Source organism: Calypte anna, chromosome 12, assembly GCF_003957555.1.
Source record: "Calypte anna isolate BGI_N300 chromosome 12, bCalAnn1_v1.p, whole genome shotgun sequence".
Taxonomy (NCBI): Eukaryota; Metazoa; Chordata; class Aves; order Apodiformes; family Trochilidae; genus Calypte; species Calypte anna.
Window position 1 is genome coordinate 6196530 of NC_044258.1, and position 27857 is coordinate 6224386.

At 37.9% G+C, this 27857-nt stretch overlaps 1 protein-coding gene across 2 annotated transcripts in view; it reads left to right on the forward strand.

Annotated features, from left to right (window-relative positions):
• PBRM1 (polybromo 1) overlaps positions 1–27857 on the forward strand; it is a 62776-nt gene that overhangs the window by 14814 nt on the left and 20105 nt on the right. For both annotated transcript variants that reach the window (XM_030458544.1, XM_030458545.1), the window contains exons 12-25: positions 479–570; positions 5013–5229; positions 12367–12508; positions 13039–13136; positions 16198–16474; positions 17525–17630; positions 18875–19517; positions 20312–20523; positions 21670–21855; positions 22906–23063; positions 23962–24225; positions 25589–25734; positions 26043–26200; positions 26868–27051. In XM_030458544.1, coding sequence (XP_030314404.1) covers positions 479–570; positions 5013–5229; positions 12367–12508; positions 13039–13136; positions 16198–16474; positions 17525–17630; positions 18875–19517; positions 20312–20523; positions 21670–21855; positions 22906–23063; positions 23962–24225; positions 25589–25734; positions 26043–26200; positions 26868–27051 — 2883 coding nt within the window. The remainder of the gene's footprint in view (positions 1–478; positions 571–5012; positions 5230–12366; positions 12509–13038; positions 13137–16197; positions 16475–17524; positions 17631–18874; positions 19518–20311; positions 20524–21669; positions 21856–22905; positions 23064–23961; positions 24226–25588; positions 25735–26042; positions 26201–26867; positions 27052–27857) is intronic.

Below are 27857 nucleotides of genomic sequence, written 5' to 3' on the forward strand. Positions count from 1 at the left end.
ACCTAGAAAGCAGAGGAAGCTGCTTCATAGAGAGGCATGCTGTGTGCTCAGAATACCTAGGGTGGGGGTGAAGGAATGGAAGAAGATTAGATTATATATAATTCACAGTGTGCTGAATTACTTCATGTAGACAAAAGCAGATAAAACAGTATCAAATAACAAACATTAATTGGGAGAGACTTGTTATCCCACTTCTCCTCCAATAATTGGAATGTTTAGGTACTCAAAATAGTACAGAAGATAGCTAGTGTGAGCACTAGCTTTCTGATTGTATGTCTGGTTTTACAGTTTGATGGACAGACTGAAAATAGAGGCAGACACATGGGTTGTTAACACTTTCTCTTGTTAACGGCAGCTTTTTTTGCATAGTCATGTGTATTCCTGTTAATGTAGGCGACTGTCAAGAGCTTCACAGGTTTACTTACACACTCTTTTTTTTAATTTTGTGTGTTTTTAAAAAAATTTTTCTCTTTTCTAGTAACAAAAGATCAGCCCAAGGAGATCGTTTATCAGCAATAACCATGGCACTGCAGTATGGATCAGAAAGTGATGAGGATGCAGCTTTGGCTGGTAGGAACTGAAATGCAGTTTCTCTCTTTATTTTCTTTTTTTAAGATGTTTGGGCTAAGCAAAGCTGTAGAGCTCCTGATTTATCAAAATATCTTTATTTAAAAATACATATTGCAGTGTTTCAAACTCAGTGTGTGATTCTGTTAAATCCAATCCATGTATATTTATAAATACACAGCTGGTAAGACTGGTTAAGCCAAACTTCCTTCAATGTTTCGAATTGAGTGTGTGTTTCCAAGCATACTCATCCAAGCATTAGGAAATTGTTGCTTATTTTTATTCACTTGGATATGAAATAAGAGGCCCTGGAGAAGACATTGGGTGTTCTTTGCAGTAGAAGAGATTTCCAGTGCTGCAATTGTTTGGGGGAAATCTCACTCACACTTGCTTGTTCTCTTTTGCTCTCTTGTGCCATTGGGTATCCTGGGTACCTGCCAGGTTTTATTTTTTTAGGGTTAAGATAATCTGTCTGAGGTAAAAGGATAGATAAATGTTAGAGTTGTTTTTTTAAATACCTGATCTAGCTTAGCAGCCATGAAATCTTGCATGAATGTTTACATTAAGACAAAAGCATATGTGAAAGCCTTCAGACAGCAGCCATAGGTTCATGAGAAGCATGCTGTAGTGTTATACTAAATCATATATGCTGTAATATGTGCACTATGTCAAATGTATTGGTCATAAATTGTTACAGGTTGTCTTTTTAAGTTAACCTGAGAGTTACATTCTCAGTGATTTCCCTGCATTCACCTCAGAGCAGGTTTCCAAAATGCTTTTGTATGTATCCTCATATCCTATTCTGTTTTTTGTTTATCAAATTTCTGCATTGATGTGAAATGATGATCTCTTCAATATCTATTTTTGGAGCATTGCTTTCACACCTGATAATTGAGTTATACTCCACAAGTTGGGTTTTTTTCAGTGAATGGATATACTGTAGAATTTCTTTGATTGTTTTGCATCTTGCTGCAAGCAAAAGCATTTTCATTCCTGGTTAGCCCAGTGTTCAGTAATTGCTTCAGAGCAGCAGCTTTCTGGGAGCTATGAGGAGTATTTATTAGCTTGGTTCAGTGTGATTGTTAGCTGCTATTTTTGACAAATTGTAATTCTGTAAAAAGGAATAGCCTTTCAAGTCTTGGTGTGATGATGATGAAATTCTTGGTGTGATGCTAAAGCACTTAGAGCCTTCTGTATGCATATGAAGGTTTTGCTTCCTGGTTTATTGTGTTCACCTAAGAGGCACTAGCAATATTTTTGGCAGACCTCTGTCACCCTTAAGATTTTCTGTCCCTCTAACATACTACTTGGACATCTAAGCTTACAGTTTCCAGATGGAAAGGACTTTCATTTAGACCAAGTGGTCTTTTTATTAGTTGCTGTGATATCTCATCTTTTCCTTCCTCTAACATTCATTAACATAAATGGGAACTAGGCTGCACAACTGAACACTGAGAACTTTCTCCTCAATGCAGAGAACTAAATATGAGCTGCTTTGATTGTAGCAGTTGCCTAAGCAATCCACAGTGTCTGTTTCCAACTTGGAGTTTATCCTCACAGTTTCAGAGGGTGTCATGGTGTGATGGAGCTTGTAGAAGCTTTCCAGCTCAAATGTAGCAGGGGAACAGCAGCTTCTGCATCTCCCTTGCTCCTCATTTTAAGTCTATCTAGGCTTAAATAGTCATTATGTAAATAGGGATTTAATTTTTTAAACAAAACTATTTTATGTTTTATTATTTCCTTTTGAAAGGTTTTCAGGCTGGGTGCTGCTTTTGGTATCTTTAGTTAGACTCAAAGCATTCATTGTTGTATAGGGGCTTTGGTATCATAAAGTTTAAATCAAATCACTGAGTAAAGACTGATTTTCTTCCATATACATTCAAATACTCTTCTCTCTCTGCTCTTTTTCTACCTCATTGTTGTGTGAGAGTGCATGTATATGATATGTGTATTTTTATCTTAGAATAAAGCTCAGTTGCAGCTATAAATTAGATGGCTTCCTCCTTTTGCAGTGAAGTCAGTTTAATATCACCGCATTATGAAGTTGTCCCTTCATTAGGAAATAGTCACTGTGGTATGGAATGAACAGCAGGAAAGATATTTTGTTTGAGACTGCTGAATGGCATATTTTGTGGTTATGGTTCACAGTGGGTTTTTTCCTCCTGGGTCTGCTGACTGTAGCTGTGGTAGTGGCTGCATGAAAGGGGAATAACTGGCTTGCTCTCCAGCGCCAGCAAGTGCCTGGTGGGGAAATGGAACCTGGTGCTACTGCATGTTGAAGAATCTACAGTTTTGCATTAGGTTCTTTGTTCCATAGCAAAATACAAGTTTTTCTGTCTTCTGATCTGAATAATACATTCTCAGGTCTTAAGACAACAGCTTTCATATTAGGAGAACATTTAGCATTTTCTGAATATGTAATACTTGACACATTGCTTTTAAAGAATCTTCACATAAAGAAAAATTTTGTAGCCATATTACACTGTTATGTAATGACTTTCCTTTTAGTACTTGTTTAATTTACTTAGATGTTTATATTAGGGAATAAGAAAAAGAAGTAACAAAAGAAGTATGTTTCTTACCTAGGGTTCTGAACAGCTTTGTTGTTGTCTGACACATGTCAGAGAAGAGCAATATACATGACCAGTTTCTTATTTTTCTCTTGCATAAAGGCAAGGGCTTCTCCTTTTTCTGTTCTGTTTCTTACTTTTTGATGGAGCATTGAAACTGAACTGTTAGAGTAAACAAAACCAGACAGTATTTTGTTGCATAATCTATTTTGGAAACTTACCTGCTAGCATTTTTTTAACTGTTAGCATTTATCTCCATGTTCAGGTTGGTTCAGGTGCAAGAGAACACAGTGCTACCTCCAGTCTTGTTTTACCTGAGTTATTCTGCCCAGCTCCTACATCGCTGGCTACAGTATAATAGTTGCTAGGTCATTAGGTGATGCTGACTGGCATACAGGTGCATAATTAGGATAATTTTGAGTGTCTTCCCTGAATCAGTAATGAGCATCTTCATTATGTGTTTGCACATTTACTGAGATCCACTTGTGCTTTAGTTTGCATCTAAGGTGTCTGCTAGGTCCCCATATGTCATGCACTCACAGAGCTCTGCAGTGCCAGGCTGCAGAGGGAAAATGATGGCACAACGTTGTTATTCAGTCAGAGTGCCCCTGACTTTGTCATCATTTCAGTATGTCTTTACTGAACTTGGATAAAAAGCTTGAAACACTGCCAGCCTCCACTGAGCAAAGTGAAAATGCCAGCTGGAAACTTGGCATGAGTGTTAGAGAACTGTCTTCTGTATAGCTGAATTACCCAGTGTGACAACTGCCAAGGCTTCCTACAAACTTTAACTCATGAGAGGGAGGGGTAAGGGTGAATAATTTAACTCTAGGATGTGTGAAACCACATAGACTTTTTTTGTTATGCCTGTCTGCAGTGTACAAACTACACAGCTTATGTTACTGAGAATCATGGGAGGATTGGCCATTTCTTGCTTCTCATCCTGTATTTCCACTACCAGCATTTTTTTGTGCCTGTTTTGTTTCTGTTGTTCATGTGATGTTTCTCCTAACTTTATCTGCAATAAATGTTAGTTCTGCATAGAATTTCTTTCATTCAGCCTAATCCTAAAGAGCACTGTATGCTTCAGAGAGATAACTAGAAAGGTTTGCTATAAAATATGTAAAGCTTTATTATTAAATCTTTAAACTCATTTTGTAATAATTCTGAAATATTAATTTCTCCATCATTTTTCTGAGTATATTAGAAGTACAACTTTGAACTTTACTGCAAGTTTTTTCTACTAAACTTCAAATTTTTTAATTATCTATAGTCATATAGTCTAAGAGTTATAAAAGTCTTGGAGTTACCTTTTTGAGGTATATGCAAATATTCATTTTTAATTTGATCTTTTTTATTAACTGGCTCAACACCTTTGAAAATTAGAGACACAGTTTGTCAATTTGTATTCTTCTAGTGAGCTCTTGTCAGCCAGCAGAATGGCAGGAGTCCATTATTCAAATGTATCTGGCACAAATACTATTATTAATGGGTTGATGGATAAGTAAGGATGTAACTGTTGTTTACGTAGCATGTCATAGAATAGTCCTGTTCTGTAGTCTTAGATCTGAACACTTCTCAACACTTCAAGGTGGCAAGGGTGTATTATTAATGGCAGAACTGGTCTCATGTGATAAGAGAGATTGCAATACTTAGAAAAAGTGCTTTTTTTGTTAGCTTGAGGTTCATGACATATATTTGTGATGTCCTTTTCTGAGATATGAATCTGACTGCTAGAGAGTGGCTGAACACCCTTGACTGAGGAGAGACTGCCTTTACTTTTGGTTTAGATCTTTATCCATTTGAAAAGTCAACCAGAAAACTCAGTCTGAGTTGTCCTGCTGATTTTCTCATTTTTCCTTTTTCTCTGTGCAGCTGCTGCTCGTTATGAAGAGGGAGAATCTGAAGCTGAGAGCATTACTTCCTTCATGGACACTTCTAATCCTCTTTATCAGCTTTATGACACAGTCAGAAGTTGCCGAAATAATCAGGGCCAGCTCATATCTGAACCCTTTTTCCACTTGCCCTCCAAGAAAAAATATCCTGATTATTATCAGCAAATTAAAACACCTATTTCATTGCAGCAGATCAGGTAAGAAGAAAATGCAAACTAATCTGGTGGAAAACTATTCAAGGGCTTATTTACAAAATCCTATCTTGTGGTCAGGTTGTTGATATCTAATGCAGTGTATGCCATCTTTCCTCTACATGTGGTTGGTTCTTTTATCAACTCAGTGTGCAGCAGTCTTTTGATCATCTTTTATAGATGACTCCTGTTTGGTTTATTTTTACAGAGTTTCATTTGTAATGTGCCTGAAAGGTTGTCATATCAGTAACTGTCAAGGCTAGGTGGGCAGCAGAGATGAAAGCTTCTGCAGAACCCCTCATTTTTTCTCTTCCTTTCAGCCTGTGGCTTGGTTATCTCTTACTGCCTTGTTTTTTAAACAAATAATCTTAATCAATGTGAATTGCAGAAAGATAAGTTGCAATTACATTCCTTTTGTCTAGGTCACAGTAACTGTGGAGAATAATTATTTTAATTCATGATGTAGCTAGTCTGGACTGAAGTAGGAAAGCAGAACACCATTTATAAATCTGTGAGCTATGAATCACTCATCAACAGGCAGAGCACAGCTGTTGGATTAAAAACCTGAGTAAAAAAAAGTGAGCAAAGCTTTCTTTACCAGTCAAAGATAAGCTAATATGTTTGGATATGTCAGGGTCCTGAGTGCATTAATAGGCCCTAATGGCACTGAACAGCCTTGGGTGACCCTGGCCTCCTGCTCAGTGGCCCCTGGGGATTCAGTCCCTGCCTGAGCTACACTGCAGGAGAGTTTGTTCCTCCAGCTTCAGTGAGTGAAGGCTGGGCCCTAACTCTTCATGTGTTTGTAGTCCACTTTTATACATAGGTCTGTAAATTTTAGTTATACCATAGTATCATCTGCTGCACATGGTGTAACTGTTAAATAAGCAGTGTCTTTGTTAAATCAGAAAGTAATGAGGTAGCTTTTTCTGCTTTTTATTTTATTGTTTAACCTAGCAGGGTGTGCTTTGCATGTGCTGTGGAACAAATATGAAGCTGCTATACTGATTAGTTGTCCATCAGGGGCTTTAAAACATTTTTTCTTGTGGCTTAGTACATCTGTTGGCTTGGCAAAGAAAGTGTCTTGTCTTGAATGAAGCACAAAATGTACTTGATGTGAAAAACAAAGGTGAAATTGAGAGAAATGGTTGACATTTGTCAGGGAGTTTTTTGTCATAATGTAACAAAGAATCATGTATGAACAGATTTAATTGGGAGAGACCTTCCATTAAAAATATACCTTGTATTAGTTTCATGAAAAATAATTTGCCACAGGGAGCAAGCTGCATTTTTACTTTCATTACTGTGTAGGCTGCATCTGGCTGTGTGAGCAGTACAGAAATTGCATGCAAATGTATGAAGAACTGTAGAGAAAAGGCATTGCCTGAGAGCTCAGAAAATAAAAAGGCACAGACGGTCATTTTAGAAGTAATGTTTGTAGCTCACAAGATAAAGCACAATCTGTTTAATAGTCCAACTGCTTTTAGCAAATTCTGAAATTCAACTGTTTTTTAAATGATCTCATAGCCTTCACTTCTTACTATACCTTAAAAGCCTTGAAGTCATGTACATGTGTACTTGATTGCTGTGCTTTAGGGAAAACTGAAGCTAGCATGGTTTTACTGGCATAGCAAACAGGTCTTCAGGTATTCAAAACTGTTACTCCTTAGCAATGGAGGCTTTTTGTGGCTTTTTTTTAAATGGTGGGGGGGTTGTTTGTGTTTTGTGTGGTATTTTTGGTTGGGGTTGGGTTTTTTTTGAGATGTACATACAGAGAGTGTATCTGCTGTTCAATAGAGATGGAAAAGTCCTAGTGAACAGTTAAAGGTGTTGGAGGAAAGCCTGGCTTTCCTGTCTCACATCTGTTCTGCTTTGGCATCTGGCTTCCTAGCTTATCCTGCCAGCGTGAACTGAAGTGTGGGAATGTTGCACATTTTACAGCTAGTCATGTATTTCAGGTGTTTGTGTGTGTTAAATGCAGGAAACTCCTTCCAAAATAATACATGATATCTAGGTTTTGTTTTAATTAGATGTACGTATACCTGTCAGCATTATGGGCCTCAGTTACTTGAGCCAAGTGCTGATCCCAAGCTGTTCCTGGATGTGGGAGATAATCCTGCTGATGGCTTTAGTTTTCTGCAAGTTTCCTCCTGACTTCACAGAATAACAGAACAGCAGAGGTTGAAAAGGGAGAAGAGCTTTCAGTCCAACCCCTGGCTATAGCAGGGCATCCAGAGGTGTTGCCTGGGACTACATCCTGTCAGGTTTTTAATATCCCTGGAGAGAGATTTATTTGTCTTGTGTTTAGATGAAATTTCACACGTTTTGGTTTATTCCCATTGTGCTTTGCCCTGTCAGGAGGCACAGCTGAGGTGACTCTGACTGCTTCTTTATTCTCTCTCACCAGCTGTTTCTACACACAGGGGTGAGACACCTGCCCCCTCAAACAGGACAAAACTCAGAGCTGTAGAGAAAGAATATCCTGTTTAAAAAGAGAGGCACGACACTGTAGAAGTTGTGACTTTCATGTCTGGCTAAAAGTGCATAGTGTGGAGGTTATTTTGCAACCTTAAAAATTGCTGGTAAAAAGTTATGCTATAATGTTAAATTACTGAAGGAAGTGTTGAGAAATAATGCAGGAGAATGGGTTCAGTTGCCTAACTGGTACACAAGTGCTGGATCCTGGCATGCTTACAAGAACTCTGTTTCTTATTAAATTTTACAGCTTTAGCAAATATGATCCCTAAGGCAAGTGGGTCAGGCTTTACTGCACCAGAGGAGGGAAGCTCTCCAGGGAATTCCCTGGCAGCAGTTCTGTCCTAAAGGACATGGAGAGCAGTCCAGACACAGACACTGAAATCTATATCTTGGTTGGCAGATCCTGGTGTCTTGTGCTCCAGGAAGCTGGGGTTACAGCTGATGTTTAAAAAAGTGCATGGGTCTAGTGTAAAACACAGTTAGTTTTGTGAGATACCTGCAATTTGAGGATTTGAAACACCTTTTTCTTATGAATATGCATCCTTTTGGACAGTGGTCTGCAATACAGGAATCTAAACACTGCATTTCACTGCACTGCCATGTGTCCAGGTTGTCCTGTAATTGTAAGATTTGTGGTGGCTCTTGTTCCCTTTGGATTAATTACTGATTGCTTATTATTTGAGATGAACTTAAAGGAAATGCTATCAACTGATGATGCATATTTTGCCTTATACTTTAACGACTTCTAGTAGTGTGGGAAATACTGGAGTGGAACTTACCTTGAGTTAATGGATGTTTGAATGTGTTTGAATATTTTTTCTAGGACTTTTTTTATGCATAGTATGTGTCTTAATAAGATGTGTCTTTTGACTACATGGAGGCAATCTCTCTCCCTCATCTTCAGTTCTTTCAGATATTCCATCAGGAAGGGCTGAGTTCTCAGTAGACATTTTAGGGAGCTGAGTGCCAGTTTACTGTAATCTTTTTTAATTGCTATTCTGATTTTGATCAGATTAAATGTCATGCCACTGTTGTTTTCAGCTTAGTGGCCTTATGGAACCTTGCCCTCCCTTCTAAACTATATTCCTCTCATTTTGCAAAGGTCATTAAGTTTTACTCATATTTCTGGCTACAATTTTATCACTGTAAAGTAATTTCAGAGAAACTTCTCATGCTTTCTAGCATAGAAGTTTAGTTTTTCTTATCTTGTCAGTGACTTTCTGTACAGCCATTGCTTTAGTTTTAGCCTCAAGTTGCAAAATAAACTCATGTCTATAAAATTCTTTTCTTCCAAGATTGTTGAGATGGCCTTTTAAAAATTTATTGTGAAACTCAATTTGAAACTAAATCCTGAAAAGGCAAGATAATTGATTTCTGCTGAGTTTGAAGATAATTAAATCTGTTCAAAGTACTTCTGTGAATAACCTTCTTAATTAAATAGTCATTCTATTGTTTGCTGACAGCAAGTGCATTGAAGAGGATGGTAAGGCAAGAGGTTATTTGCAGACTAGAACAGAATTACTCCTGCACCCATGTGTTTTTCATTCTTCACACGTGGTTGGAAATTGTCTGTCTTTCCAAACCATATGGGCTAAGTCTTGATTTTTATTTTTGTTCTCAGACCTTTCAGCATCACAACTGTGCATGTATGTTGTTTGCTTAAAATCAGGTTGTGGATAAAGAAATGCTGATAGAGGCAAGATTTTATTTCCTGGTAAGACAGTATGGATGATAGCTCATCCTTCCTTTTTAAAACAGTTTCCTCTTCCTTTTGTCTTCCTTTTAGAGAAGTGAAATATAACTAAGCTGGTTTTCTTCACTTGTGAGCCACTAAGGTCCTCACCTTCTCCATCAGCTTCAAGATTTTGTTCCTACAGGGTCATGACAGAGCAGAGACTCTGTGCATGTAGAGTGGTACACTTAAGATTGCTGGAAACTAGGTGTGGTTTTTTTCTGATTTTTGAGGCTTCAGGGACAGACTGCTGCATTATGGTGTGCACAGGTCACTGCCAGATACACTGGAGTGGGATCCTGAGGCTGTGTATTTTTAGATGAAGCATGTGACAGTGGAGTGCTGGGGTCTGCATGAGCTGGGTCACTGTCTCTGGGAGGAGAGTCAACTCACTTGGAATCTGCTGATCTGACAAGTCACCAGTTTCTTTTACCTCACCATGAATTTTTACAGAACCAACTTAGAGTTCTCTTTTTGCAACGAGAAAGTTGTTGCAGGCCATATATATTCCCTAGGCAACGCTCTTGCTTTGCTCCTGCTGCTTGCAGCTTGCTTTGAATTTATTCTGCTTCAAAGGATATGGCAAGTTCCCCCTTTCCTCTGTGTGAAAAAATGGCACTTAAACATACAGCAGGACCAGGATTTGTACTGATCAATAAATCTGCTTTATAGTATCATGCTGACTTTTTAAAGTTCTTAACCTTTAAAGTTGTCCAGCTGGCTTGGGTACCTTTTTCTAAGATGCAGCATTAGTTTTAGACATTATTTTTGTTTGCCTTTAATCTTTTGACACTTTGAATCTATGTTATAAACATCTGTAATACCATCAGTAAACAAGAAAATCACTGCTTGTTAACACACTAAATTACTTTTTATTCTGTGTTTTCTTGAGTTTTCTCTTAATGATGTGCTAGCTTGTGGGACACCAACAAGTGTTTGTGTGCTGATATCCTGTACTGAGTTGTCAGTACTTCAGTTGGAGTGCAAGAATCAATTACATTAATTTTACTCTATAAATTTTTCTTTCTGTACCAGAGAGTCTTCACATTTACTGGAGATGTAAGGTGGCTTGTACTGTTTGGTACTAGACAGTGGCAAGAACATGAAGTAAACTCAATGTTTACATCCTCAGTATTTATGAGCCTAAGCATCACAGTGACCTAAGGCAATATAATCTTATACTTAATAAGCTTTTTATTTTGTTTTTGGCTTGTTTTAATACCAGCCACATATTCCTTAGCATGCAAATAATTTTGCTGGAGTTTTACAGGGAAGAAATGGAGACTGACTTTGCCTTTTCTTCATGGCAATTTGATTGGTACCCAAATTCTTGATTTTGGGCTCTCTGTTGGGATTTTTGGCTGTTTTTTTGTTTGTTTGTTTTTTGTGAGTTTTTTGTTTGGTTTTTGTTTTGGTTTTTTGTTTGTTGGTTGGTTTGGTTTGATTTGGTTTTTTTACTGTCCAATGGAAATTGTATTGATAACTCTTCTTCTATGGTAGAGTGCATGAAGCTGCCAGGAAAAAAATGAATTAATCTGTTGCTTTAGTTGAAAATACTAAAAATAATCTAAAAAAAGCATAAAGGTTTGCAAGATACTGATGTGTTAAGTTTTTACAAAGATACGTGAACCTAAAATGGTTAATTTTAAAGGAGAATGGTAACAAGTTGTTTTCTCCACATCTTCTAAGATACTGTTTTTTGGCTTTTCTCAGTCACTGAGGACAATACAAGTTCTTCAGATCCGAAAGAAATGAAAAAGAAATCTGTTACAGTTCAGTAAGGTGCATACAACATGCAGTTGGTTGTTTCCTACAAAATAAATCCACAAAGTTGTCGTGATGGAAATACATGTGCACTTCTCAGTAGTTTTCAGAGCAGCTGCAGCTCTGTGCCATGTTTAATCCAAGTGTGACTTCCTTGTCCTTGGCTGACCAGTGAAGAGTCTTTGGTGCTGGTTGACCACTGTTGCTCTTTGTTTGCTGGTTCAGCTGTGAGGTGATGTTGGCAGGTAAGGTTTGGGACCGCTATACTTATTTTGTGGTAGTGCTGTGCTCCATCTGGCAGGTTTACATTATGCTTGGTGCTGTAGAAACCAGCCTAGGCTTCAAGGTGGTGATCAGGTTAAAAGGTGGTGTGTAACCAGTGCATGTGACAGGCAGATGGGTCAGGAAGGAGGAGGTGTGAAGACGACAACTGTTGTGACAAGGACAGTTGTGATAAGGGCTTCTTTTTGCAGATTACTATTTTCTCTTTTGTTTAATGAGGGTTTGGAAAGTTTAGAAAAGTTGTCCAGAGCTTTCATCACTTGTACAAGGTAATTATAGAAAACACATGAAGTTACTGGCAAACTCAGTGTACTGACTCAGAAGAATCAGTGATGAATGGCTTGTTTTAAATGTTAGTCCTTCCCAAACTGTTTCCACATGAAGTGCTCCTCTACAGATCAACAGCCAGGTGGTTTTAAGGGCAGGCAAAAGTTGCAGGGCTTTAGCATAGGGTGTTGAGTCCTTTTGGTTCTCCCTGGGGATCAGTGGAATTGATGCTGCCTGTGGAAGGCAGTGCTCATGGGCTGTACAGGGCTGACCCATCGTATTGACATCACACCCAGGTCCTGCAGGTCACAGCTGAAGTCTCCTGGAGTAGTCTCAGCAGGCTGTGCTTCTGCCTCATCTGTGCCACATCTCTGAATGTGAAATCAAGACTTTGGTCTGCACAATTTCAAGAAGGCAGCCTTCAGAACTATTCAAATAATTCTTTAAGAGGAGATATGTTTGCTTAATAGAGCTACAGTTGGAAGATGCTGCTGCAGTATTCAAAAAGGAAATTTTTGAGCTCTTTGGCTATTGATTTATCAGAGAAATGCAGGTGTTAGAGAAATGTTTCACAGTGTGTATCTTGAGGAATACCAACCTGATATTCCTTTCTTTTTTCACAGAACTAAACTGAAGAACCATGAGTATGAAACTTTGGATCAGTTGGAGGCTGATCTTAATTTGATGTTTGAAAACGCCAAGCGCTACAACGTTCCCAATTCTGCCATCTATAAAAGAGTACTGAAAATGCAGCAGGTTATGCAGGTATGTGGAACAGTCAACAGGATATAACTTCACACATCAATTTATTTCCCTAATGGATATTTTTCTGAAATAATTTTTTAAGTAAAACTGTTTGCAGTAGTTTCTTCTTGCTAGAGAGAAGCATGGAAATGAAGAGCAGCATAGGGTAATTTCTTCAGTACACCTGCTGCCTTCTGTGATTTTTGCTATACCTTGCTATGACTCGTAACCCAGTTAAGTTGTGAGAGAATGGAGGATGCTAAAACACTTCAGATTTAATTAACTGTTCCAAGTATATGCTGCAGTCTGAAATGGCCTTGTTTTCAAATTGATTAATCAGAAATTTCTCTGACAATTAAAAAGAATTGTACTGCTGTATTATGTTGGACAACTTGTATTGAATAAAACCCTGGAAATGTTTTGGTGGTGGTTTAGTCTCAACACCTGCAGTTGCATCTTTCTTGGTGCATCCCATCTGTTCTGATGTTTAATATCTTATTCTGGAAGTGTCCAGCAGTGGGTTTGGTTCAGGCATTTGTTCTTTTTTTCAGGCAAAGAAGAAGGAGCTTGCGAGGAGAGACGACATTGAGGATGGGGACAGTATGATTTCCTCTGCTACATCTGATACTGGAAGCTCCAAAAGGAAAAGGTGAGCACTTCTGCATGACATTGCTACAGCTTTTATTTGTTAAAGAGAATATCAAGTAATATTTTTTAGCACTCATATAAGGATATGTAGTTCTACACTTTAAACTCATTAAGTGTTCTGATTAATTCACAACTGTTTGTTGACTTAATTTTCCTTTCTTGGTTTATTGGTTGTCAGTTTTCAACATCAGTTCAGTAAATGGCATGGAAACTGTAGTTACACTGAATTAGGTAATGTTTTCAGTGGATTTCAGGGGTTTTTTTGTGTTTTACGTTTTTCAGCCTAGTGTGTGGACTGTCTTCATAGGTTGTCAGGAATTTTTCTTTTCTGTTACTTCTCCACTATGTTACTATGTAGCTTGGGTAGCAGGATCAGAATACAATTTAAGTTAATGCTGGAATTGAATAAATTTTTTGGAAGTTTATAGTATTGGTCTACAAATATTTTTATTTGCTGAAGTCTCCTGGCATAAGTATTTTCCTTTTCCATTATGTTAATTCTGCTTGAGGAGTTTTCATCATTAATGTTAGAGGGCTGCTTGCTTCTCTCTCCCTCCTGCATTTGTGCTCTTCTGTTACTGCCCTGTCAGCAGCTGGCTCAGAGGGTATTTGACAGATTGAGAAACTGAATATAATAGGTTGATTATTCTGGATACTGTAATGTAAACAAATTTCACAATGATTTAAACTAGACTCTTTTAGTGAGAAATAATGATGTTTTATGGAAAGTATTCTCTAGCAGTGATAGCTTTTGTGTAATTAACAGTAGCAATGTATTGCAATAATAGCAGCTGCCAGTGTAAAACTGGAATTCAGCATCTTCCTTTTGTGTTGCTTATGACCTTCAGCTTCCTGTATTTTTGGTTCTTTGGTTTTGTGAAAGTGACAGCAGCTGTGGGGGGAGGAAGGGATGGAGTAGAGCATCAGCAAAGATTCACCTAAGAGCAATCAAGCAAGTGCAGCAGTGCACACTTGTAAAACATCTGCAGAGAGAAAATATTAACATGGATTTAGGAGGTGGTACAGTTTAGGGATGCCAGGAAAGAGAAAAGCAGCAGAACTGTAAGATAAGTCCACAGTAGCAAATGAAGATCAGGAAGGAACTAATTGCAAAAATTGCTACGTTTGTGATCTTCAGATTCAAAGAGAACTGCTAACCTAACCAGGCTACTCAGTGTCCTTTTAATCCTGTGTTGCTTTTGATCACCTTGCTCGGGAGGATACTGAAATGCTTCAAAGAAATAATCTGTCATGCTTTGCCATCTGAGAGCAATAAGAGATTAAAAATTGCGATCATGGATAAGGCAAATCAAAATAATTTTATTAATGCCTGAACAGAACCTAAGAAATGTTTTTGATGTTGTCAGTTCAACACTTGTTGCCGGTTTCACCTACTGAGGGATAGGAAGTAAAGATTGTAAATGCTGCTTGTAGCTGAAGTGAAGCACTCAGGGGAATTCCAAACTGTTGCTGGAAAAAAAACCAACAACTAATAAGCCAGCAAAATTCATCCATTTGGGAAAATAATAGTGACACAGAATAAAGTTGTTTGAACGTTCCCTTTTATGTATCAGCTGCATGACTTGTCTCTTGAATATTGCCATCCCTTTTACCATTTCTGCTTTGGTTTTGCTTTACCTACATTCATTGAATGTTGTTGAACTTGGAAGCATGCTAAACTGTGGAATTCATAAGCATGTGTCTGTGCTGGCATTGCTTATCTGCTAGGGTGAACCACTAATGTTAATTTCCCAGCAGGGAAGATAACACAGAAAAAAGTTTTAAACCTGCAGAAGATACATATTTAATTTTGTCACAGGCTATGACATTTTTATTAGTTATTTTGCTGACTTCACCAAGAACCAAGAGGTGTCTGAGGCAGGAGGCAGTGCTGGATCAGATATATTTTATAAGCAGGAGAAAAATCTGTGATGCCATTTGGTTCCTAGCCAGCTGTACAGTGAAGTTTTGTGTGTTCTGCAAATGAAGGTAGTTGTCTTTACAAATAATACAGTCAAACTGATAACTATTTGATTAAGCCTCACAGAGATTGCAGGTAGGAAGATGATTTAAAAGTGCTTTGTAGAGAGTGTGTTTCTGAGTGCCACAGCATCTGATTTGCTTATAGATCATAGAGTATATGCAGGGGGGGGGTGGAGTGCACAGCTGTGTTCCTGATAAGCTGTAGCACATGGGATGACTGTAAAGTTCACAGTGATAGCTTGTATCTTGCACACAAGAGATTTAACTTAAATATGAGAAAATACTTCTTCACTCTGAGGGTAACACAGCACTGGGATAGATTGCCCAGGGAGGTTGTGGAGTCTCCAGCCCTGGAGACATTCAGGACATGCATAGGTTATTCCTGTCAAACCAGCTCCTGGGGGATCCTGGTCTAGCAGGAGGGTTGGATGATCCTCAGATGATCCTCAGAGTTGCCTTCCAATCTCTTACTGTTCTGTGATTCTGTGTGCATGGCTGTTTTCTACCTGGGTTTGCAGTTTTGATGCGATTTATTGACTTGTAACTTCATTTGACTGTGGTTGACATATTTGGGTAATTCAAAGTCTTCTTTCTACTACATTTTGATTTCCTTATTTCTCCTGTATTGGTACTGAAGAAGATACAGAATTACTCTGAGATAAAGAGCTCAGGTCTTTGACAGTGTGTGTATTCAGCAGAGGTAGTTATGAAGATACTGGCTGAGGGGTTTTTCCCTCTTCACACTGTATCTGTAGGTCTTCAGTTCTGTTCTCTGTGTAGCTCCTTTTGACTGTGTCACTTTTCAGAACTATTTATTAATTTTATTTGGTAGGACACTTGAGTGCAAAGTAAATGATAGAAAATGTTGATTTCCTGTTTATTTAGCAGACTGTTGGTTGCTGACACTATTTGCAAAAGGACCTGTGTTTCTTGTACAGTCTTAATGTTGAACTTCTAGTGTATGTTCAGGCAGTTGTGGTTGTTTTCTCATGGTAGAGGTTAATGTAATTTTGATGTTAGTGTTGGAACAGGGGAAAAGAGCCCCTAACATTTGTTCTTTTTGTTCTTCTCCTTAACAGCAAAAAGAATATACGAAAGCAACGGATGAAGATCTTATACAATGCAGTACTGGAAGCTCGAGAACCAGGCACAGGCAGAAGGCTCTGTGATCTCTTTATGGTTAAGCCATCCAAAAAGGACTATCCAGACTATTATAAAATTATCTTGGAGCCAATGGACTTGAAAATGATTGAACACAACATCCGCAATGATAAGTACACAGGGGAAGAAGGAATGATTGAGGACATGAAGCTCATGTTCCGAAATGCAAGGCATTACAATGAGGAAGGTTCCCAGGTACAGTTTTGATGTATCAGTTATGTTAGGATGCTTTTAACTTTGGCTGTTATTCACATTATTTTTGACAATTGTTTATTGAACTGAAACAGAAGTAAGACTTTTCTTTCTGCTGGTCTTTTAAATTCTCTTGGGCTATAGCTGTAGAAACATGAAATGCAACACACTCTTTGTGAAGAATAGACATTTCTTGTTAGCTACACTTGTTCCTCCACTACGAAGAATGTCAGCTGAAAGTTTCCTAGCATATTTTAAGAAAATAAGCTAGTTTCTGAATTCTCGTTATTCATCCTCATTTAATCACATGAAGATAGTTACATGATTACAGTCATCACCATGTGATTTGGAGCTCAAAACCTCTGAGAAAGAGATGTCTTAATTGGAAAGGAACCAGCTTTGTTTTCATGGAAGTGTAGAGTGTGGGAGATCAAACTAGAAAACCTGGCTTGCTTTGTCTAGCAAACAGAGTCTGAAAGGAATATCACTTACAAATATACTGTAGGACATTTCTATATTGTGATGTGTCTCAGCCAGCAAGCATGATGTCACAACATCACGAACAGAGGTGGTGGCAAGAAACCTCGAGCTCTTTCTGAAGAGGACTTTGTTCAGCTACTGTGCAGGACTTTATGATGAGGTTGCATTCAGTGGGGTTGAATTTGAAGTACCAGGAGGACTGTTTCATTCCTGTGTACCTTGATAGAATCTTAGTAATTCAAGAGATAATTAATTGCTCAGCAGAATGATTTGATGAGGAATTTGCATAAAACAACTGCCCTTGCCATTTTGTGGTCTTTAAACTAGAAATGCAGTGAAGCTGGATAATTTATTCAGGTTTTTTTATCTCCCTGGTGTTCATCAGCTCTGCTCACCTGTATAAATCTCTTGAAAGTGTAATTCTGAGAAATAAGCCCTTCTTTTTAATTGAGTATTTGATTTTGCATTCAGCTTTTTCAAAATAACATTTAAATGTTTCTTGGGGGCTAGTTCTAAACTAGTCAAAACACAGTAAACCTTGGTTTGTTTTTTGATTACTTTACTGATTAATAGGTATACAATGATGCCCATATGCTGGAAAAGATCCTTAAAGAAAAAAGGAAAGAACTGGGACCCCTAGCTGAAGATGATGATGTTGCATCCCCTAAACTAAAGCTAAGTAAGGCAACCTCATACATTGCTGTGCCTCATTTCAACATTTATGAAAACCCAACAATACAGATTAACAGATCTTCCTTTTGGATTATAAGACATGATGTGCAAATTTACACTGACATGCAAAATAGAATTATGTTTTCAAAATCATTACAGCAATGATGTGTTTGTATGTGTTTATAATATAATGTAATTGTTGCATATAGTGATGTTTTAGAAAAGTAACTTGGAATGAATAAAACCTGGGAATGTTTGGAATCACTGACATTTTGTTGTGTTACCTAAATGTCAGATGCTGCACTGTGTGCTCAGTAACAATTTAAAAACTTAATATATGCTATTGAGATTGCTTACAAGTAAGTTTCTCCTCAAATTAAAAAAGTTCTTAATTTCCCTGGTCAAATCTCTGGGGTTTCTACAGAATGAGAAATGTGAGCTTTATTTGGAAAACTATTGAAAGCCTTGAAAATCACAGAAGCAAAATTTCCAGCCATGTTGGCTCCTGCAGCTGTTGCCCTTACAAACTATGTTTGCTACCACTCAGGTCTTATGTCCCCTTAATATGTGTTCAGAATTTAGCAAACTGAGATGGATAAAATTGCACAGAAAAGTTTAAAAGAAAATAACTTCACACAGCCTTCTTGAAAATAGAAATGTGCAGCTCTCAGGTTAGGTACAGGTAGAAGAGAATTCCCAGGCAGAGACCATGCAGTACAGTAACAGAGATCCTGAATTAACAACAAAGTAAAACTAATCTGATTGAAAATCCCATGGGAGGGCTTATTTTACATTTTACCTCTAGTAATCCTCTCTGATTTGTTATAAACCTGTCATAAAGGAATCTGATAATATTTAGGATGTGTAATAGCAAAAAGCCTGTGATGACTGGAATTTTAACAGTTGAAGAAAGAAATTAATGTAGAGCTAGTGAGACCAAACTGAATTTGGAAGAGTTATTACTAACATCAGGTAGGGAAAGATGTTTTCCATGCTGAAGTCTTGAGACCTTCACCAGGGGGACCATATGAGAACGTAGGACTCTGTGCCAAAAATAATATGAAAAAAATAGATGAATACAGTTATGAAAAAAAAGGAAGAAGCAACTTGGAATTTTCTGCTTATATCATGAAGTGGTTCTTCAGTAAGCAATTCTCCTATGGACAGGGGATGGACAAGAGTGCAGACTCTTTTTGTAATGACTGTTTGTTTGTTTGTTTGTTTGTTTTCTTTCTATTTTTGTCTGCTTAGGTAGAAAAAGTGGCATTTCTCCTAAAAAATCAAAATATATGACTCCAATGCAGCAGAAGCTGAATGAGGTGTATGAAGCTGTTAAGAACTACACGGATAAGCGGGGCAGGAGGCTGAGCGCCATCTTCCTGAGGCTGCCATCTCGGTCTGAGCTTCCTGACTACTATGTAACCATTAAAAAGCCCGTGGACATGGAAAAGATCAGAAGTCATATGATGGCAAATAAATACCAGGATATTGATTCCATGGTAGAGGACTTTGTGATGATGTTCAATAATGCTTGTACATACAACGAGCCAGAATCCTTGATTTATAAAGATGCTCTGGTCCTGCACAAAGTTTTGCTTGAAACTCGGAGAGAAATAGAAGGAGATGAGGATTCCCATGTGCCCAATGTCACCTTGCTAATTCAGGAACTTATTCATAACCTTTTTGTATCTGTTATGAGCCACCAGGATGATGAGGGCAGATGCTACAGCGACTCCTTAGCAGAGATTCCTGCTGTTGATCCCAGCTTCCCAAATAAGCCTCCACTGACTTTTGATATTATCCGGAAAAATGTTGAAAATAATCGCTACAGAAGATTGGACTTGTTCCAGGAAAATATGTTTGAGGTGCTGGAGAGGGCAAGGAGAATGAACAGGTGAGTGAAGCCATATTTTCCAGGTGTACTTTGTCTTTTCACATGTGTGTTGCATGTTGGTGTTAGGCAAAAGCTGGGGTTTTTTTGTTTGTTGTTTTTTTTAAGGTGTTTGCTTTCTTTGTATGAATGTTTAGAAACATAAATCACAAAATCTCCATCAGGTTTTCAGTGAAGTGCATGAGAACAAGGAAAAGATTAGTTTTCTGCCATGAGATAATTTAATCTTCCAAAGGCATACCTCATGAAAACCAGGTTTATGCTAACTTTCAAACTGAAAAAATGAAGAAGAGGAGCTGTTTGCTGACTGCTCGACCAGTGGATTGCTCTTTGAGTGATCACATTTCTATGAGTTGTTGTAATACTGTGCAAAAATTTGGAACACTTGCAACTTTTTGCAGTGTTTGACTTGAATTAGGTGGAGTACTTGGGGATGTGCAGGTGAAATCTTGACTCTGGAGAAGCAGGATGTAAAACACAATATTAGAACTTAAGTTTTCAGAAGTTAACAGACTGTAGAGGCTCAGTGGCAAGTAGTTGAGGTTGCAATAAGTTATATTTGATTTTTCTGGTATCTCAGCACTGATGTATTTGAAAAAACTGTTCTAGGTAAACTGTAATAGAAACTGACTGCATACTAGGAGGTGGGGGATGACTTCTTATGAGTAAGCCCAGAAATCTCTTGGTAGAGTGAAGCTTTAGATTTATCACTAAATGTAGTGATTGATGTGTGTTTAGACTCCTGTTTGACTCTGCAAAAACTATGGCTTAGCCCTGTTGTATATATTTTTGTACAGGACTGATTCAGAGATTTATGAGGATGCAGTTGAACTTCAGCAGTTCTTTATTAAAATTCGAGATGAACTTTGTAAGAATGGAGAGATCCTTTTGTCACCTGCTCTCAGCTATACCACCAAGCATCTTCACAACGATGTAGAAAAGGAAAAGAAGGAAAAGCTGCCCAAAGAAATAGAGGAGGATAAGCTCAAAAGAGAGGAGGAAAAGAGAGGTAGTTATGTTTTTTTCATTCATTTTAAATGTATTAACTGGAAAATGTACCTAGGCATATAATGTGTGCTCTGCTGTTGCTGCAGCATCCCCTCCTGAAAGGACCTTTATAGTTTGGTTGTCTACCAAGGGTCTTGTATTTTAAAGTTATGAGATATTTATTTTATTTTGATCCTTGTCAGCCATAGCAAACAGGTTAAAAAAAAGAGAAATGTAGGTAGGTACTAAGCATATAGTAAACTCTTTAATCAGGTTACTTTGGGGAACCAGTAGGCTTATTACAAGTATATTATAGAAGAATCGTTTTTTTTTACTGTAGCTTTCTGCTAATAATAAACTCAACAATGACTTTTGCAATTGACCCTTCAGTCATTTCCTTTTTGACAAATACTGGTTTCATGATGTGCTGATGGTGTTATCTATGATCATGCTTTTAGCACTGCTGAAGAAATGGTCTTTAAGAAAGCCTTTTGCATTTCTTACTTGGCCACTGTGAGTGTGAAGAGGAATGGGCCTGCACTGCTTTGAGGTGCAAGAGACCTCCTGTGAAGATCCTCTGTGTTTCACAGTTCCTGACTGTACTGTCCATATAACTGTTGTGGAGCATGGCCAGAGGAATTAATAAAGCTTTCTAATTACTCCTTTCTGCAGATGGGAGCAGAGTTGTTAGCTCTTTGCCCTTGACTTGTCTTTCTAACATGGCTTATATTCCCATATAGCACTAACGTCAGCATTAGTAAAGTCTGCTTGCTTCATCCAGGCTCAGTGTTATAAAGGGACAGCAGCTGTGGTGCCCTTTCTCTGTCTTCCTTTGAGAGCTAAAAACACCAAAGAAAGCAAAACATGCCTTTCTGAAAGCTTCTGAGCTCAGTGCTGTCGCTGAGTTCTTCTTCTTCACTCACTGGGAGAGCTCAATAAAATTTAGCTGAGGAAGGGAAACCCAACCTTCAGCATCACCTGTAGCAGCAAGGTGACAGCACAAAACACACTTACGCTTTCCTTCATGCTGGAAGTCAGTGACAGGGACACATCAGTTATCCCATGGCACATCTGCACTCAGCAAGGGGTGAAGGCATTGACATTAGCAATCTTGGCTAACTGGGAAACGGGGCATTGCTGACATCTATTTTTCCCTTCCTGAACTAAGAAGCTGAAAAGAGTGAAGACTCTTCTGGATCAGCTGGGCTGTCAAGCTTGCATCGGACCTACAGCCAGGACTGCAGCTTCAAGAACAGCATGTACCATGTAGGAGACTACGTGTACGTGGAGCCTGCTGAAGCCAACTTGCAGCCTCACATAGTCTGTATTGAGAGGCTGTGGGAAGACTCAGCTGGTAAGGATGTCTTTGCTATAGGAAACCAATATAGAGAAATTTCTCCTTTAAAACTTCCAATCTGAGCTTTTTCTGCATAGATGTTACTTGTTTTCTTTGCAGAGTATGTGTGGACTGGTGAGTACTTTTCTTGTTTTCGAGTTGCTTTGTTCTGAAGAATATTACAAACATGAAGTTCTTGGATTAGCACGTGGCTTTTTAATACAGTAGGCAGTGAGCCTTATGGCTTCCCCAGGAAATAAATTACATCAGCAGGTCCAAGAATCGGTGAAACAGGTCCACATACCACAGATCCAAACCAAAAAATTAAGGGAATAACCAGCAAATAATATCCAGATAAAGAGAGTAGTTTTCTAAAGACTCTAAAGCATTGACTGTAGGGGGAGTGGAATAAGTTACAGAGAAGGACCAAGATAAATGCTTTCTCCTAATATCCTGTCCTGATCAGTGATCACTGAGTTGGATGCAGCATGGTTGGGCAGATGGACCATTAGCCAGTTGGACATTTCTTATGTTCATTTGTCTGTGAATGTCATTCAGAGTGAATGGCATTGTTTATTCGTGTTCAATCTACAGAATACAGATTTTCTTTGATTTATAAACATAGTACATATATACATACATACATAACTTCTTTATAAATCTTTGTTAACAATTTGAATGTGTCACATGGAGTAGTTCTTATAAAACTTGAAACCCAGTTATCCAAGGTTCTTCAAACAATCAGGTGATTGTTGTGTAACCTGTGAAGCCATCTCAGGGCCTGAAAGTCAAGGCTTATAAATAAGAGCAGATTTCCCCTTTGTTTTGCTGAGTCAGATTTTACTGGGGTTTATCAGACTTTTTAAGCAACCCACTTTTCCTTGCCTGAAACAGTTGAGCAATCTTGTCCTGTTTTGGAACAGTTTACTGTCAGTATATATTACTACTTGGCTATTTAATTATTCACTCAATCTGCAGTTGTTTTTTCTTGCTCGTGCACTGTAGAATTTGACATTTTCAATCTTTTTCTTTCTCCATTCTCTTTGTTGGTGTTTTTATTCTTTACAGGAGAGAAATGGCTCTACGGCTGTTGGTTTTATCGACCGAATGAAACCTTTCATCTTGCAACACGAAAATTCTTGGAGAAAGAAGTTTTCAAAAGTGACTATTACAATAAGGTTCCTGTTAGCAAAATTTTAGGCAAATGTGTGGTCATGTTTGTCAAGGTGAGAGACTATTCAGATTAATTTGTTAAGCAAATAATATGTTCTCTCCTATTTTGTTGAAGAACTATAGGCATCCTAACAGACTTTTTTCTAATACACAAATAAAATTACTTGTTCCTTTGTACTCTTTGTATTCTTCATTTAATTAATGAGATATCTAGTTCATCCAGGTGATGGTATTTCCCAATGCTGTTTGTTGAATCATATGATTATTAGTTATATAGCTGACTGATTCTTCAGAGTGTGTAGTAGAGAAATTGCAGATAACTTCTTAAAGGTTCCCATAGAGGCCTGTAAATTTAGATTTAGTAGAGAGGGAGACTTGAATGGCTTGGTGACAGAATGAAGTCTTTAATTTCTGTCTCATTTGATTCCACATCCTTGTGCTAAGTTTTTTTGGCTTGCTTGCAACCAACCTCTCTCAGTCAGTTTTTCTGAAAGCTGTGTGTTTGTATGGAGCAAAATGCTACAGCTGCTGAGTATGTGGATTAGTATCATGGTAATATGTCAATGAGCATAGAAGTTATTTTTTTATGACTTGGTGGTCATGCCCTCTTTCCAAATCAAAGCACAAAAATATTGTAAACATGGTTTTAGGCTGCAGATCTTGTAGTTTTAAGGTATCGTTTTGGTAAACAAATGAAAGCTGGGTTTTCTCACCTCTGCTGAGTTTAGCTTCTCTAAGGGTGGCATTTCTTTCTGTTTGCTTTTAATTTTTAATATAACTTGGATGTCAAACTGAAAGAAAATAACTCAGCAGAAAGGCTTCATTAGTCTAAAAGTGTTTGTGCTAGAAACATTAAAAATACAGGAAGCGTGAGAGGGAGTTCGCTGTGTGTCTGTGAGGAATCTGTGTGTGTGTTGCTGAAATATGTCATATTTTTTCTTCAATCTGCAGGAGTATTTTAAGTTGTGTCCTGAAAACTTCAGAGATGAGGATGTCTATGTCTGCGAGTCACGTTATTCTGCAAAGACAAAATCTTTTAAAAAGATTAAATTGTGGACTATGCCAGTAAGCTCTGTAAGATTTGTCCCACGAGATGTGCCCCTGCCTGTGGTCCGTGTTGCTTCTGTCTTTGCTAACACAGACAAAATAGATGAGGAGAAACATGGTGAAACATTGGAGGACAGTAAGGTGGGAGAAAGTATCCATCTTGAAAAGGTAAGTAAAATAGCAAGAGGAATACCAGTTATGTGTGACAGATAAAGGATGACAAAAAGTGAGCCCTCAGGACTTGTTTCACAGCATCCAGACACAATAAAGTATAAATAAATGTTTCTTTTATAAATCATATTACAGACATTTGCAAATAAATACAAACAAAACATCAATAGACTAAACAGAATAAAAACTGTGTAGATATTTGCTACAACTTTGCTACAAATGCTTTATTGTGATCATGAGAAGGGGTTAGGATGTTGATTTTTCTTTTTACAAAAAGAAAGTTACAAAAGAAAATTACATTTCTACTGTAAAACCTGCCTTAAACCTAAAGAATCAGTAGAACTAGAAGTCTGATTTTGGTTCCTGACAATGTGACAATGCTTTGTTATGCAGTATTTCAGTGAAACAGTAGCTAGGCAGCAGTAACCAATACAGAATATTCTCTTGTTTGTGACCTATTTATGGTTGATAACTGAGTGGTTTGTTGTTGAATTGCCCAAGAATATTTCTGTCCAATGTATTGGGTAAAGCAGTTTATTGTATTTGGGGTCATAAAAAAAGTAGTAAAATAAATTAAGTTGAATTAAGTTTATCTAAAAATAAATTTAGAGCCATAAAAAATAGACTTGGAGTAATCAAATACATTTACAAGGAGTTCTTGGACAGAATACTGCACACATGGATTGTCAGCTTTCATCAGACTCTTAGTATGTACTATTGTATTTATTTACATTATGGCAAAAGAAGTTCCATGTAGAGAATAAGAAATTTTAGGGACTTTTAGTTCCTTCTGTTTTTATGAAAACATGCCTGTGTTTTCACTGGCTTCCTGAAATCCTAGCCTAAAAGGTCAAATGAGGCACAATATGAGTTTTGACTAAAAATTGAGAAATTAAGTAGGGCAAATAGTATGAATTTGTAAATAGTACATGAAGTGCTTGTATTACTGTATATAAGAGCTGAATCATTAAATTTCTGTGTATGTTAACTTGGCTCTGTGCTCAGGTCTTGGCTCTTAAGCATGTTACTGTGCTTTAAAACAAACCATCAAAGCAAGCTGACAAGGCTGGGCTTGTCCAGTTAACGTAGAACAAAAAAGGAGCTGGGAATTCCTATTCTGGCAAAGTTGCAGCTTAGTGAAGTAGCAGAGTTTGTGACATACATGGAGGGTATCTTTGGCTTTGCTATTTCAGTTTTAAATTTCAAGATCTCTCACTTTTGTGTGTATAGCTCTGTTCAGTGTGTACTTATTATAGGTAACATGAAGATAGAGCACAGTCTTTAACTTGCATCTGGCATCTTTGTATTTTTGCTTGGTTTTACTTCTTCCACCAGTTTCTAAATGCGTATTCTTCTGCAGGACAAAGAAGATGTTCCAGTAGAAATGTCCAATGGAGAACCTGGTTGCCATTACTTTGAACAGCTCTGCTACAATGACATGTGGCTTAAGGTTGGGGACTGTGTCTTCATTAAATCACATGGGTTAGTGCGACCTCGGGTGGGAAGGTAGGTGGAACTTTTTTATTTTTGTCTATAAAAGTAACCTGGACAACAGACACGTTTGTTTCAAAAAGTATAAAAAAGGATGGGGGAAAAAGTCTGAGGGAAGTTAAAAGTCACAACCCTTACTAGGCTGAGGTAGAAGTTTATCTGCCTAATAAAAAGGTAATACACTCATATAGTTGGCAATCTTAGTACTGTTCTTCTGTACTTACTTTTCAGTTGCAGTCTTCCTGAACAACCTGCTGTGTCCAGCTGTCTCATTTAGGAGGGGTGGACTTTTATTTATATTAGTGGTTTGGTTTTCTTTCCAGAATTGAAAAGATGTGGGTGCGAGATGGAGCTGCCTATTTCTTTGGTCCAATCTTTATACATCCTGAAGAAACTGAACATGAACCAACTAAAATGTTCTACAAGAAGGAAGTGTTTTTGAGTAACTTGGAAGAGACCTGCCCAATGACTTGCATTTTGGGTAATTATTAACAACAATGGTCACTCTCTTTCTTTACTTATACAATCTGAAGTGATTTATAGTTATGTGTAGGCTTGATCCAAAGTATGGTTTTTTCTCATCTTGAGCAAGTGAGGAGAGATTGATCAGAACATGTCTCATGTACATGCCTGTCTTGTGGGCCTGTAGTGAGAATTTTCCCAATGCAGAATCTTTCTTACCATAAAGGAATTACAGTTATGATATCAAAGTAAACGTTGTCTGCAGCAAGAAACAGAAAACTCCATTATTCTCACTTACTAATGTAAATTATTCCAGTATGTGTTATCTGGAAAGTCAGTCCAGTAGGAGGTTGAAATTGAGTTTGTTGCAGAAGATGGTGTCCACTGTATACTTCGTTTTGTGGTTATGGGGTCATGCTAAATGTAGGTAGCTGAGCAGTGATCCTGAGGTTTTGTTACTTCACAGGTTTTCTTGTTCTTTAAAAAAGAAGCTGTGTTAATTTCTTCTGGGTTTCTCACAAGTGGCATTATTTAGCACGGATACAAATTGGTGTGTTTTCCATAATTCCACCAAATCCTGGGAATCGTCCAGATTTAGAAGACTGGCAAAAACTTGAGTTTTCACACTTTCTGTAAATTGTCTGCAAGTGTGGCTGCCTTCTTACCCAGCTCTTTCATCTCTGCAGGGAAGTGTGCTGTGCTGTCCTTCAAAGATTTCCTCTCCTGCCGACCAACAGAGATCTCTGAAAACGACGTTTTCCTTTGTGAGAGCCGCTACAATGAAAGTGACAAACAAATGAAGAAATTCAAAGGGCTGAAGAGGTTTTCTCTCTCTGCAAAAGTTGTAGATGATGAAATATACTATTTTAGGTAAAAATGCAATGGGAATGTGGGTGGGTGGGGGTATGTGAGCCACCCTTCTATAATGTGGTGGGCTGCCCCTGGCTGGCAGCTGAGCCCTCACCCAACCACTCGTGTGCTCCCCTGATGCAGGATGGGGGAGGGAATTGGAAGGGCAAAAGGAACAAAAACTGCTGGGACAAGATAAGGTCAGTTCAAAAAGTGTAGCAAAGCTGTACAGGCACACAAAGCAAAATAAGGAATTGTTATTTCTGCTTTCTGTGGGACAGCAGATGCTCAGCCAGTTCCTGGAAAGCAGGGCCTAAGTATACATAACGCTGGTCCCAGCAGTCATAGATGTAGGAGAAGATGAATTTTGACTGATCACACTGGAAGAAGTCCAGATAGCATCAGCCTTTTCATAGTCTTCCTATCAGTGGAAGTTTTCTTTTTTTTCTCCTGACTTCTGTTAAAGTTGTTACGTTATCAGTTTGTTGTATTATCTTGGTAGTTGTCAGAATATTTAAATCCTCAGTATGAGTAACAAATAGCTTCCTAGTTGGTGAACATTTTTGTTAATAAAAATATTAAGTTCTAGCTTAAGAAAATTTAAAATATAAGGAGGATACAGTGTTAAATGCTTTTTGTTGCAGAAATGAAAAATTTGATGCACTTAAATCCCCTTCTAATTCATAAAATAAATCCTTCTTAGGGAGTGGCTGTAATTAAACACTGTATCTGAAGGAGGCCTACAAGAAAGCTGGGCAGGGACTTTTCACAAAGGCATGTGGTGATAGAACGTGGGGCAGTGGTTTTAAACTGGGAAAGGGGAGATT